At 42.0% G+C, this 15,188-nt stretch overlaps 1 protein-coding gene across 1 annotated transcript in view; it reads left to right on the top strand.

Moving 5' to 3' along the window:
• Positions 1 to 15,188, top strand: part of plppr2b (phospholipid phosphatase related 2b) — a gene marked incomplete at its 5' end in the record, with an annotated part of 61,749 nt that overhangs the window by 18,720 nt on the left and 27,841 nt on the right. The window contains one exon of the mRNA XM_079262062.1: positions 5,009 to 5,197. Within this exon, the coding sequence (XP_079118188.1) occupies positions 5,009 to 5,197 (189 nt within the window). The remainder of the gene's footprint in view (positions 1 to 5,008; positions 5,198 to 15,188) is intronic.

Raw genomic sequence — 15,188 nt, 5'->3', positions numbered from 1 at the left:
ATTATATTATATTATATTATATTATATTATATTATATTATATTATATTATATTATATTATATTATATTATATTATATTATAACATAATATATATAATCTGCATTAGACCTGAAATAACCTGCCACTGAATAACTTTGACCTTATGAATTTGCTGCTCTGACTGCCAGTCCACCACCAGTTTAAAAGAAATCTTGGATTGTGCCAAATCTTCAACAATTTAGTCCCGCTGAGAAGCGCCTGCACTCAGAAAATTGGCCTCATACTTATCCCTCAGCGCACAAACCTCCTTCAGCCTGAAACCTTATGGAGGTCTTTTGTCATGGTGTAGGAAGATATTTTTAGCCTCTGACCAGGCCGAAGGTGCAGAAAATTGTCTTGCAGGGATTGTTTGTTAAAGCTACTTTCATGAAAAATAAGTACTTATATACTGACACAAAGGATCCTTAAATGAGTATAAAGGAGACTGTCAGGCACCACAGACAGAAAGCAGTGACCAAACCTGTCCTTTCTCATCATCACCAGAGTTTCAGCTGTGTGTTTACTGCCTCACTTACTGTTGACTTGGTCAGTTTTTGACATTGCACAATAAAAAAAAGCCTGTTATAATCACTATCAAGCAACACAATGGTGGACACCTGCATGGCTTTTAACGTACATTTAAATAATCCAGTTGTGTTTTTCAAAAAGACAACTTGGGTGAAATTCCTTCGTCCACATGTCATTCAGCTCTGCAGAGGCCTGGTCATTCATTCTGTTTAGGTGTGAAGGAGAATTGTATATAAAAAGACTGGACCTGCGCGCTCCATTAAAAATAATTGTTTGTGTTTTGTTTTGTTTTTTGTACATCACAGCATTTGTTCCTGCTTGTAACATACTTTAGTTGACAGTTTAAACATAAAGAAAGTCCTTTTTCCATCACCGATTTATCTCCTGTGTGGACAGGAGAGGAAACAGATCTACACGGGGAATCTGGCCACCATCATCCTTCCAACGTCCATATTTGTTGTTGACGAAGGACAGAAGCAAGATCACCTGTTTGGCACTTATGTTTGCATGTTTTGCAGTGGGTATAATGTGTCAGTTTTGTGTTTCTGTGAAATGATCAGCACATCTAAATGTATGGGACTGCATCTTCAATAGTGTGTCAAAATCCCCTCCATTATTCTCCTGTTGGTATTCACTCTTTTTGGTGTTTTTTATGGTAATCCCATAGTAATGAGGAGAAAACAGGGCATATATACACATATTACACTGTCAGGGGAGCTCTTGTATTTGTCCAGGAATTATTTTAATGACTCTCCACCATGCATGCAGACATGGGGATCATTTTGCCATTAGAGCTTCTGACTCAGTAAAGTTGTCCGTAATCATTTACAAATAAAATGACAATGGCTTGGTGGACGTCTGGACTCATTTTTTTAAAAACATTTTGCCTCTCATCCACTTTTTGGGAGGTCCGATCCGATACCGATATCTGAAACTTGAAAAACTGCAGATACAGATATTTGCCGATATCAAATTTATATGAACATTATTGATTATTGATTATTATTGATGATTATTATTGCTGTTATAACAGTGTACGATTTCATTAGATTGTAATAAATGATCCATCCTTTCTGAAGTTACCTCACCAATACAAATATAATAACATGACAGATCTAACAATTTCAACAAGTTTTATTCTGATTTGGCACATTTTACCTAAATACAACTATAAATGTGTGGTTTTGAAACAAAGATCTGGCTTTTAGTGGAACATAAAATCTCACATTTTAACATTCATGGCATTTATTACTTTTACAACTCGCCGAAACACGTCATCAAACCCATCTGCGCTAGCTTGACTAGTGTGGTATTGGGTATCGGTTGTGGTATTGGTACACTTTCATTAACACCAAGTACGCGTACACACACTTGGTATTGAGCCGATATCGATACTGGTATCTGTACATCCCTATCCAAAATGTTTCTTCAGTTCTAACCCGAGTGAACAGTTCCAGACTCATTCATGCAGCCCTAAACAATCAAAGCACCTCGTGCTGGTCACCAGCAACGTCTCATATTGCCTTGAGATGGTATCCCGTTGTGTTCCATCCTCTCTGCTCACTCATTCTGGAGGAGCTCTATCATGAGCCTTTGCTCTGTGGAGGAGACGGTTGTCATCCTGGAGGATCGAGTTGGGTCCCAGATTCTGGAGGTATGGGATCGCTATCTGATATGTGTGTCTGTCTGTCAGACCTCAGTCACACACATTGTTTAGGGAGCACCACCAACATGTTTATCGACCCTTACCAACTTTACAAGTGATACTTAGTAAAGATGACTAATGAAAGTTTCCAGTAATGTATAAAAAAAAAACACCAGTTGGTTTTAATAAAGGATAGACATTACTGGGCTGCATGGTGGCGTATTGGTTAGCATTGTAGCCTCAAAAGCAAGAATGTCCCTGGTTTGATCCCAAGCTGGGGGGAGGCCCAAATGGTGGCCTTTCTGTGTGGAGTTTACACGTTCTCCCTGTGTATGCGTTGGTTCTCTGGCTTCCTCCCACCATCCAAAGACATGCATGTTAGGTTAACTGGTTCCTCTAAAACTGTGTGAGCATGAGTGGTTGTTTGTCTCTGTGTGTTGGCCCTACGATGGACCAGTGACCTGTCCAGGGTGTACCCCGTCTCTTGCCCAAAGACTGCTGGGATACTGTCCAGATTCCGCGACCCTTAATCAGAATAAGAGATTCAGATCATGAATGAATGAATGAACGATTCAGATAATGAATGAATGAATAGAAATGATCAACCTAACACTGATTTACTTACATTTTTCTGTTAAGGTTACTTTTAGACCAACAATCCATTAAAATAAGGTAGAAAAACTTCATGTGGGTCATTAACATGATTACATCAAGAAGATTCTAGGGACTTTTTGGTTGTATAACTACATCGCCCCACTCACTGATTAGCTGGGATGATTGCAGTCATTTGAGGATGCTGTCAGAACAAATGAAGCATTAGTCACAACAGAACACATCCAACGTGTCAAACGTCACCCGCAGTGACGCGGCAGCAGCACTGTTTCCACATGCGTAGACGTTACCAGATGTTACGTGTTGTTTGGAATCACCTGCTCATACTTTCCCTCATAAACAAGCTCATCGTGTACTTTCCATGTTTTGCTTGAGGCCTGAGTTGAGCTTATTTGGATGTTCAGCCTGTGTTTTCATGAGACCCTTCACACTTTAGATGCCTTCCTCATAGCAGATGTTTTAACCTGTCAGAGCCACGAAGAAACAAAAAAACTGATGAGATCCGTTGCAGCAATTAATTCTATTCAGCTCAGCTTTATTTTTATCGCACCACTTCACAAAAATTTAATTTCAGGGTACTTTGCAGACACATCAGTTCATAGTAAATAGCCTGGATAAGGAAAACCAACAGCACTGAATCGTGACCTGGATCCGATCTCCTAAACCTGAGCTGCACAAGGCGACCGTGGGAAGGAAAAACTCTCTTTTAACAGGAAGGAAAAACCAGCAGAACCATCGGCTGGACTGGTAGGAGTAAACATTTATCCAGGAAGACCTGCGGAAAGAGGAGAAATACGTTAATGATGCCAATACTTTCATACGTTTATACATGGAAACAAAGGAGCAGAAAGAAGAAAAGGAAGAGCCCAGTGCATGACGGGACGCCTCTCAGCAGTCTATGCCAATGGCAGCATAGCTGAAGAATGGCTTTTGACCATCCCCAACTATAAGATTTATCAAAAAGGAAAGTTGTTTAAAAAAAACTTAATTTGTTTTATTGGTAGAATACATTGAAACGTTATGATGCATGCATTTTTCATTGAGCTGCAGTAAAACATCTCCCGTGTTGTTGAGCAGCAGCCGTCAAACTGCTGTTTCATCCCCGCCTCGCTGTCCCTGCAGCTGGAAAGCAGCTCAGCCCGCCATCGGAGGCTGCTCATGTTTTCCTGCTGATAAATTTGTCCTTCACATACAATGAAAGTTCATCTAGTAAACATTTGTGCTGCAGATTAGGATGGAAGTCATCAGCAGTGGGCTGTATTTATACTCGCTTTCCATTTTGAAGATGCAATTTGAGGCCGCTCTCAGGGGGCAAACAGGGTTTTTTTTTGCAGGTTCTCGGTTGCAGATTGAAAGATGCAAATGTTGTGGCTGTTGGCTTTTCTGTAGAGATCCAGGCAAAGACACCTGTGAGCTGTTTACTGGAGTAGAAATGAATAATTAGTGCTCGTGCATCTGTTTCATCTGTGCAGAGTGGCATGCTTTTATTTTTTTCAAACGATACTTTCTATGTTTATCATCCCCTCTTCTTCTTCTCCTCCTCTCTCACATATACAATCTGCCATGAATTGCTGATGCTATTATTTATTTTTGAACAGTTATTAAGGTCATATTTTATGCATGGCGGCTTGTGCTTTTCATACAGCAGAAATGCTCTGGTTTAAGTTATGCAGACATCCATGAATATGTAATTCTTCTTGTCTTATTCCCTCTTCTCTTCCCAGGTCTTTTTTCTCTCTCTTTTCTGTGTATCATCGGTGTTACCCCCATCCATCTTCAGTTCCTCGTCTCTCATCCACACAGCTTTTTTTTTTTTTAAACAGGCTCCATTTGTTTCTCTCCCCTCCTACTCCGAGCCCTGACACTGCTGAAGAGATCTCTCACTCTGCTTTCTTTCCTCCTCTGTAGCTTTCTCCTTATTTGTTTCCCTCTGTCTCTATCTTTACCTCCCTCCCTCCCTTATTCCCTGCCTCTTACTCTCAGACTCTTCCCTCACCATCTCTCCACACAAATGGCTCACTTTACACATTACGGAGGCATCCATCATTTTTCTCTGTGAAGGAAAATTCTTTTCTTTTTCTTTTTGCTTTTTTTTTTTCCCCTCAAGCTGCGCTCCTCTTTCGCTTTCTTTCCCCCTGCTGTCTTTTCTTTTCCAACTCTTGTGGGTTCAATCCTAAAGCTGCTACCAATATGTTTTATTTCCAGCTGGTCATCATGGCAGGGACCGTGCTGTTGGCGTATTACTTTGAGTACACGGACACGTTCCCCGTGCACGTCCAGGGCTTCTTCTGCTTCGACAAAGCCTACTCCAAGCCGTACCCAGGACCAGAGGACAACAGCAAAGCGCCGCCTGTTCTCGTCTACTCCCTCGTCACTGCCATCCCCACCGTGACGGTGAGTGTGTTCTCAACTTCCACAGGTGCCCGTCATGCACCTGCACATACACACACACACACACACACACATTTACATTCATGCACGTGTGAGAAAACTCGTACGCTGGTTGTCTCTCCTCATCTGCACGTGGTGCTTGTGGATTGAAAGAGGGGAGATATGTGTAGGTGTGCACCCTCGTGGTCTCGCTGCTCTGTTTGTGTGGATGCGTTCTCAGTCGTAACCATGGCAACGGGCACTATATTTGTCCTCCATAAAGCCGAGATAGAAACGGTGCACGGAATCTGTCGTTATTTCTAAAAATGCTTGCTGTTAGAGGAGAATAAACATTACTTGTGCATGGTTTGGCTTGTCTCTGCACAAGAGCCTCAGTTTAATTGTTTCCTCCTCGCACATGACTTATAAATGCTTAGAAGATGTCTTTAATATTTAAACATCTATATGGAATAGTAAAATGTGGGTCACAATGCAGCAGATTAAACTTTAATATTCATTTATTTTATATTAACTCTCTTAATTCCTGCCTTTTCTGGATTAATTTCCCGTGAGAGTGATGGCTTCTGTGCTGGAAGATTCTGTCATCGATGCCATTTTCCAGTAATACAGCAGGATATTTGGAAGAATGAAATAAGAATCATGACGCCATCAAAGCTCTGCTCTCATGACTTCTCTCTTGACCCCGAGGGTCTGTCTCTTTGATGCCACACAGTTAAGTGGTTACAACATATCTGCCTCTGAGCCACGCATTAGGACAACACCCATGTAACCACAAGCACACATCCACACATACATGCAGTCCCGGGTCATTTGCTTCTGTGGTAGTAATTGCTGCAGAAGTGTCTGTTTACTCATGTGTGGACAAAGATTGTTATTACAACCCCGGTTCCAAAAGAAGACTCAGACACTGGGACATAAATGAAAACAAAATGCAGTCGCCTGCTAATTTAATCAAACAATTTAAATCACAGACGAGCATAAAGAATATGGAAGATGTTGAAAATGAGACATTTTATTACAAACAGAAGCTCATCTTGAATTTGACAGCAGAAAGTCGTCTGAAAAGACCTGGACAGGGTCGAAACACTAATGGGAAATATGTGCATAAAGAGCACCTTCGAGAGGCAGAGTCCCTCTGAAGTAAAGCAAAACTCAGACATCTATCTTAGAGGACTTGGCCAGAAGGGATTCACACACCTCCATGCACAGTTAGTTAGTTAGTTAGTTAGTTAGTTAGTTAGTTAGTTAGTTAGTTAGTATATTTATTTCAAACAAATGAAAGAAAATAAGAAAAGAAAAATATACGTACATACCAATACATACATATGTACATACTCATACGTATATACATACATATACATACTAATTAAGAAAATAATAATGATTACAAATATTAATATTAACAATAATGATAATAATTCCTAATCAATTTCATAACTAAATAAATTTGTGAGATAAAAAGCATCGCAGCACCTCTGCAGCATCGCGTGGACATCGGGGACAGTACCGCTGGATTGGCAGACTGGGGTGGTGGTCCCCCTTTTTAAGAAGGGGGACCAGAGGGTGTGTTCCAATTACAGGGGAATCACACTCCTCAGCCTCCCTGGTAAGGTCTATTCAGGGGTCCTGGAGAGGAGGGTCCGCCGGATAGTCGAATCCCGGATTGAGGAGGAGCAGTGTGGTTTTCGTCCTGGTCGCGGAACAGTGGACCAGCTCTATACCCTCTCTGGGGTCCTGGAGGGGGCATGGGAGTTTGCCCAACCAGTCTACATGTGCTTTGTGGACCTGGAGAAGGCTTTCGACCGTGTCCCCCGGGGGCTCCTGTGGGGGATACTCCGGGAGTATGGGGTACCGGACCCCCTTGTACGAGCTGTCCGGTCCCTGTACGACAGGTGTCAGAGCTTGGTCCGCATTGCCGGTACTAAGTCGGATTTGTTTCCGGTGAGGGTTGGACTCCGCCAAGGCTGCCCTTTATCACCGATTCTGTTCATAACCTATATGGACAGAATTTCTAGGCACAGCCGAGGTGTTGAGGGGATCCGACTTGGTGGCCTCAGGATTGGGTCCCTGCTTTTTGCGGATGACGTGGTCCTGTTGGCTTCATCTGGTCGTGATCTCCAGCTCTTGCTTGAGCGATTCGCAGCCGAGTGTGAAGTGGCTGGGATGAGAATCAGCACCTCAAAATCTGAGACCATGGTCCTCAGCCGGAATAGGGAGTCACGTCCTGCCTCAAGTGGAGGAGTTTAAATATCTCGGGGTCTTGTTCACGAGTGAGGGAAGGATGGAGCGCGAGATCGACAGACGGATCGGTGCGGCGTCTGCAGTAATGCGGACTCTGCGCCGGTCTGTCGTGGTGAAGAAGGAGCTGAGCCAGAAGGCGAAGCTCTCGATTTGTCGATCTACGTTCCTACCCTCACCTATGGTCATGAGCTGTGGGTCGTGACCGAAAGAACGAGATTTCGTATACAGGCGGGTGAAATGAGTTTCCTCCGCAGGGTGGCCGGGCTCTCCCTTAGAGATAGGGTGAGGAGCTCAGTCATCCGGGAGGAGATCAGAGTAGAGCCGCTGCTCCTCCGCATCGAGAGGAACCAGTTGAGGTGGCTCGGGCATCTGGTCAGGATGCCTCCTGGACGCCTCCCTGGTGAGGTGTTCCAGGCACGTCCCTCTGGGAGGAGACCCCGGGGAAGACCCAGGACACGCTGGAGGGATTACATCTCTCGGCTGGCCTGGGAACGCCTCGGGATCCCCCCCGCAGAGTTGGCAAATGTGGCTGGGGAGAGGGAAGTCTGGGCTTCCCTGCTTAGGCTGCTGCCCCCGCGACCCGACCCCGGATAAGCGGCAGAAGATGGATGGATGGATGGATGGATGGAGATAAAAAGGAGTTCGAAAAAGTTGAGAGGAGCTACTTTAATCAGTTTTCTTACCCCAGTGTAAATATTTGAATCCAGTTATTAATGAGTCTGCTGTGCTGTTGTGTGTTGGAGAAAACATCCATGATATTCTCCATCTTCGAACTTTCTCCGTGAAAGTCATCAGTTTAATTTTCTGCACAGACTTCATCCTAGCTGAGTTGTGATTTTATCAGGCGGTTGTGTGGTTGGAAAATCAAGATTCAGTTAAAGCAGAGCAACAGCGTGGGAAAACCGCTGCAAGCTGATGTATAACATTAATGGACTGCTTTACTTTCACAGAGGATGTTTTTAAGTGTCTGACAACAGAGTCAGAAATGAAAGCAGCCGTAATGGAAATGCAGCGGTATGAAAACACACGTGTGTTTTACGGAGTTTCTATAAATATGATGAAACTGGAGGATGTGTGGAGCGCCTGTGCCAGCTTAGAGCAGCTGAGCCTGTGGAAGGTCGGGGGGTTCGGCCTCCACCTGAAATTAGTTGGTTGTTATTCCGCTTCTGAGAGCCTTGTATGATTTTGGTCAGATTTGTGCCTTTGCACTCAGAGAGAAGATTTGGCGCAATCAGTTAACTTGGCAATATTTTATGAAATAGCAACAATTGTGATAAAATTAATTTCTGCAGATTATAATGAATTTGATTTAATTACAACTGTACCATATTTGACTTTTGTGTTAAATTCTGCCTGAGATGCTTTTGTTGTGAATCCATGCTAAATAAAGAGATCGACTTGAATAGAACTGAATTAGATACTTGTATCTGTGAGTCTTCAGACAGCATTACATTTGTATGATATGGGGATGTATGCGTCTTTATGAAACTAGAAACATGCACATCTGGAAAAAGTGCTGTCAGTGCTGGGAGGTATGAGTGCATTTTTAGAGCAAGAGTCACTAACTCTGGAGCTCAAGGGCTACTGGCCTATGTAGGGATATTGCTGATTTTCTTGATACAGTTATTGTCAAAAGAATAACCACAGTTTTAAGATCATTAGGATTATTATACACTATAAATGTCTATGAAAACTGCATGGAGAAGTTGAAGATTTAATCATTGCTATCAAATTAAAGAGAGCTTAATCTGTGGAATAAAATATTTTCTTTTTCTTTTGCATAAATAAAAAAACAACAAACTTATAACTCATGTCATATTTTGGGCATGTAATGTAATCAACCAAAGAAAAAAACTCTATATTTTCTTTATTTTGAAAGTTTCTGATATTTTTTAATGGTATAATTTCATTTGGCCCTTAATATAACAAATAACTTTGTTTTTGTTCTGTTCTAAACTGCGCTGATCCACCGATATGGTTCAGACATGATCTTTATTGTGAAGTGACGATATTTAAGGAATCTTTATGATTAATTAATCATGATGCTTAGTACAGCGATTGTGAAATTATATCATTGTGACATCCATGCAGTCCTTCAGGTTTGAGACATTTTTCAGCTGCAACACACCTCATTTAAAGATTTAGAACTGAACTTTGAAAGATTTTTGTGTGAGTGAGGCACTCCTTAATGACAGCTATTGGCGTCCATATTGCATCCTACTTGGACTCTGAGATCTCTCCAGACGGTAAAAGTCAGTCTGATGTTGACTCTCATCTTATCTCTTGGTCGGTCCCAGTCTAGCTTTCTTTTGCTTGTGTCCTTCACTTGTTTGCTTTTGTATTTCTTTACCAAATCAGCAATTCTTTACTAAAATGGCCATTTTGTTGACATCCAGTTGCTAGTATGAGACGTGGTACATAAGGAAGTGTGGTTTCTCAGCCGTGTGATGCTGCTGGGCTACCATGGCTCTAGGAAAGTGTATGATACGTGTCAGTTTGCCATCAAAACAAGTCAGAAACACATAGTTCTAAGGTCAGAAATGGACAACAGTTTGTTGTCAAGTTCTACACAAGCTTGTTAATGTGTGTCAGACTGAAAAATCTGGCTCGTAAGATTTTTAATCAATTGAAAAAACTGGGAACTCAGACAACACAGAAAATGAGAGGAAGAGCTCTTGAGCAGCTACAATCCTCTATCAGACAAGAACGGGGCAACATTCCTTTCCCAAAAATCCAATGATGGGTCTCGGTTCCCAAATGTTAACAAGCTGTTGTTAAAAAAAGAAGTAAAAAACTGAAAAAGATATTACACAGTGGCTTTTTTCTTTTTCTTTTTGGAGCCTAGCATGTACTGGTATGGTTGGAGTCATGGGAGCTGAGCAAAGTAGGATCTGACTGGTGAAACTGTGCCTGGAGGGTTAACCCACTTTTTTGAAAGGCAGAGCATCTGTGTTCTCTTCTCCTCCAAGATACTTCTCCATCCCATGAGTCTTTGTTCAAATGTAACAAAAAAACATATTTCCTAAACAAGACTTGAAGCCACAAGGATAAAAGTGTCATATTTTTACTATACTGATATTTCTGTAATATATAGAGAGCTTGTGGATGAACTCTTATGTGGGTTTGATTCAGATTCAAATAGTTAGTTAATTAACCCCCAGATGATGAAACCGACAATCTGATTCAGATCAAATTACCCCTCACATGGGACTGATCAAGCTGCAGCAACATTTATTTTTCAAAAGACGTATTTTTACATTTTCAGATAATTCAAACTGATAAGAAACAAATTTGACCAGAGACCTTTATTGTCCTGGTCTCTGTGTTTTTGCTTTAGTTACTTTCATTATCTCAGTCCCTTCTGGTTTCCTGTTTTATTTTGTAGTTGTCTTGTTGTGCTTCCTTGTGCTTCATTTGGTCTGTTCATTTCCCCTGTTCCTTATTAGTCCACATGTATGTAAAGACCCCTTGGATTCCTTTTCGCTTCACCAGTTCACTAGCTGGACTGCTATTACAGTTTTTCACAAAATAAAAGAAATATTTATGAAATTTCCAAAAAGTAAAATTGCAATTTGCTGGTGTTACCTTTGAATTGTGTTTAGTGTGTGTTTCTTAAAAGAAATAAGATTTTATGAGAATTACAGCTTTATGACAGATAGCCAGGTAACCAGGTAGCCAGATAGCTAGAGAGCCAGGTAGCCAGAAAGCTAGAGACAGGTAGCCAAAAAGCCAGGTAGTCAGAGAGACAGAGAGAGAGGTTGCCAGGCATCTAGATAGCCAGATGGCTAGAGAAACAGGTAGCTAGGAAGTCAGAGAGCTTGAAGACCAAGTAGCCAGGTAGTCTGGTAGCCAGAGAGACAAGTAATCAGGTATCTAGATTGCTAAATAGCTAGAGAGACAGGTAGCCAGGAAGTCAGAGAGCTAGAGAGCCAGGTAGCCAGGTAGTCAGATAGCTAGAGAGACAGGTAGCCAGAGAGACAGGTAGCCATATAGACACAGAGACAGGCCAGGTTCTAGATAGCCAGAGAGACAGGTAACCAGGTAGTCAGATAGACCGAGAGACAGGTAATCAGGTATGTAGATAGCCAGTTAGCAAGAGAGGCAGGTAGCCAGGAAGTCAGAGAGCTAGAAAGAACAGGTAGCCAGGTAACCAGGAAGTCAGATAGCTAGAGAGCCAGGTAGCTAAAAAGCAAGGTAGCCAAATAGCTTGAGAGCCAGGTAATCAGGTATGTAGATAGCCAGATAGCTAGATAGACAGGTAGCCAGACAGACAGAGAGACAAATAGCCAGGTAGCCAGATAGCTAGATAGCTAGAGAGCCATGTAGCCAGGCAGCCAGGCAGCCAGGTAGAGAAGCCCATCCCCCTAATTTCCCTTTCTAATGCCTAAAAAATGTCTCTTACCTCTGTTCACACTGTGCCATCTTTACTTGAAATGAACTGGTCAGGTTACTCAACATCACTTCCAGTGGCACATAAATGTAAAAACATTGTTTCCATCACATGTTTGTAATATATGCATTTATTGCAGATCTGAAAAACCGCCTTATGAGAGCTCAAAAAACTTTCTACCAATATTTAAAAAGTTCTCTCAAACTGTAGGTGTTTCCATTACCAGTTTATTTATCGCAATAATAAATTTTTGCGCAGTTCTAGGGGTGGTGGAAATGCAGCTATTCACATGTTACGGTGTTTCCTCAGTCTTTGTAAGTTACTTTGTCTTATTAAAACCTTAAATTCTGCCCCAGCCTGCTTCATCATCCTGCGTTTGGGCCCTCATAAAGTGACATTTATTGCATTTCTGCATGTGATGTGGTCATGAAGTCTCATAAATGTGTCACTTCTTTCAGGCAAATTGTTTTTATTACTCTGCTGCTGATTTGTTATACAGCATGATACATTACATGATGATTATACACCAGTGGATCTGTAACATAATGCTGCATGTGTTATGTTAGAACTCCCACATTGAGTTAGAATAATTGAATTTGTGCTGAGAGTGGTCTATCAATAAAGTATTAATGAATTGTATTGCATAAATTGACTTTATCAGTAAAGTTTTGTCTGTAGCCTATTCATTTTTGGGACATCGTGTCAAAATGCTGCCAAACTGGTGGTGTCCGTTGCTTCTTTGGTGGCTCCCCTTTGGAGTCAGTGCTGTCAGTCAACATCCTGCATTAACGCCAATCACTCAATGAGGAAGTCAAAGAAATGGGATCCCATTTGTCTTTCGTCACGTGATCCATCCACCCATCCATTTTCTGAACTGCTTTGTCCAGTTAAGGTCTGGGGAATCTGGAGCCTATCCCAGCAATCTGGTCATGTGATATTAAAAAATTTAAAAATACACACATACACTTTGATGCAGGCTTCATTTGGACACGCCTCCGAGAAGCGTTGTGGCTTCCCTGTCAGATGTAACATCACAACATTGACTCCACTTTTCTTTCACTTGAGGTCCACATAAGTAAGAAGATGGCTCATCTCAGCTCACTCTTGCCCACACTCCACTATGCAAATAATTAGTTAAGCGTTACAAGTGTTACGACCCCATTGGTGTCTAGGGGAAAAAGGGGGTTGCAACACAAAAGAAGAGTGGCAACTAAAAGTTCCAATAAAAGGTGGGATTTTATTTACAATGATTCAAACCAAGGAAACTAAAGGGTACAACTTAAAACATCCTGTGACAGGAGCAAAATCCACTATTTAACAAAACTCCAAAAGCTAAACCAAAATTCTGTAATCACAGACCAAACAAAACTCAAAGACAGCAATTAACAAAAGAAAAGCCAAAAACCAATCTAAGCAAATCTGCTACTCTATGACCGTCGACACCCAAACTGGAGGTGGCAAACTGTGTCACCATCAGACACAGCTGCCCTGAATGATTGTGCTGAGTGTCTTTAAATAGGCAGGTGTCTTCATCTGTGGCCAATGTGGGAGGAGCCTGCACCAATGTCCACCAATCCCGAGCCAAGGTGGTACGGGTGGAGCCGAGGGATTGCAGCCTACCAGCTGTGGCAGAGGTGTCCAGCTCCGGTCCTCGAGGGCCAGAATCCTGCAGGTTTTCTATGTATCCCTGCTCAGACACACCTGATTCAAATTAACTAGTTGTAGAGCTTAATCAGTTGTGCACGTCATTGGCTGTTTGATCCATTTAGTGGAAGCTAGATGTGTTGGAACAGGAATACATGGGAAACCTGCAGGACAGCGGCCCTCGAGGACCGACTTTGGACACCCCTGAGCTGTGGACTCCGGAGTCTCTCCATTTCCAGGAAGCCCTGCAGACCAGATGACTCAGGGCCATAACACGAGCCAAAGTGATACTAATGCAGAGCATGCACATAAATGGCAAAAAGAGCCATTAAAGTGAATACATTTGCAATTTAATCAGCATACTCCAGTCATTAATCATTTACCATGCTAGAGTTTCCATTCATGGACGTAATCTTAGAAATCCTGCTGGAATTAGACCGTAAAATAGATTATACACATATTTAAACATGTATTCATCTGTGTTTAATGGAGGAGTGTGACGTAAAATGCCACTATTTAAAACAGCTCCCTGAATGAGACACTTTCACATCTAAGCGGCCACACAGTAACAGGTCTATGACATTATTCTTACAACACTGCCGTGCGTCTTCATGTTAAAAAAAAAGTCTGTTTGATTAATCAGAATCATTTAAAATGTGCTTTGAAAGCGAAAGTGAAGATGGCTGCCTTGGACTCTGCAGGAGATGTCAAAGAGAAAGTTCCAGGAGGTCTGATAAGTCAGTCTCAGTGGTAACTGATGCCGTTACGGCAGGGTTTTCTGAGGACTGGCTCTCCTTTTGGAACAAAAAAACTCAAGCTTATTCCCAGTTTGGCACAAAAGACAAGACTTTTACTAAACCTGCTGTCTGGATTGGTGCCCAAGGAGTTGTTCTTTGGATGAAGGATTTAAATATTGCTCCAAGATTAGCTTAAGATGTTTACTTCAAACATTTGGAATATTTTTCACTTTACTGGTTTTGTTTGCATTGTTGCACATTAAATAACCCATTTTAGATTCACCAAACATAACATTGGCGACCATATTTTTAAGAAATTAATCAGGTTCTTGAATTTTTTTTTAAGAGCTTCATGTTGTCGTGCAAATGTGCTGTCATTAAGCTTGGCTCACTAACTGTTACAGCTTAATGGCCTCTTAAACACTGACAATGTAGCAGCACATCTCTTTCATCTCAAACTAGCTAAGATTTCCAAAGCACCATCATGGCGTGGATGCATGCGTGTATTACTTGACAATGTTGAATGCTAGCGAGTATAGCACAGAGAGGAAGCGAGAGGGGAGAGTGAAACAGTTGCACTTGTGTGGTACTTGGAAAAAAAACCCCAGTGGGTTTCAGTATATCAGTGAAGGTAAGCATGTGGGTGGATGATGGCGAACATCTTCTCCTTCACTGCTACTGAAAACCAGTCCTGTGTGTACATACAGGAGCGCTGCACAGTGTGTGTTTGCTAGAGTCAGGATCTGAGCACTAGTCAGAGTAGCTGCAGGCAATCTCTATGACTCTCCACAGCTGTATCTAATTCCATTTGCTCATGCACACAAGCACACACAGAATGCAGTGCACAGTCTTTGAGCAATGCATGCACCAGATGCAGTGCAGGTGACATTTCAGCGCTCCAATCATCCTCCACCGACCCCTCTAAGTGAGCAGAGTAAAGTACTATTTAAACCATGTGATGATTATTTGTGCATGTGTATTT

The sequence above is a fragment of the Telmatherina bonti genome, assembly GCF_933228915.1.
Source record: "Telmatherina bonti genome assembly, chromosome: 3".
Classification (NCBI taxonomy): domain Eukaryota; kingdom Metazoa; phylum Chordata; class Actinopteri; order Atheriniformes; family Telmatherinidae; genus Telmatherina; species Telmatherina bonti.
Note: the sequence above shows the minus strand (reverse complement) of the source record. Positions and strands in the feature narration are given on the sequence as shown.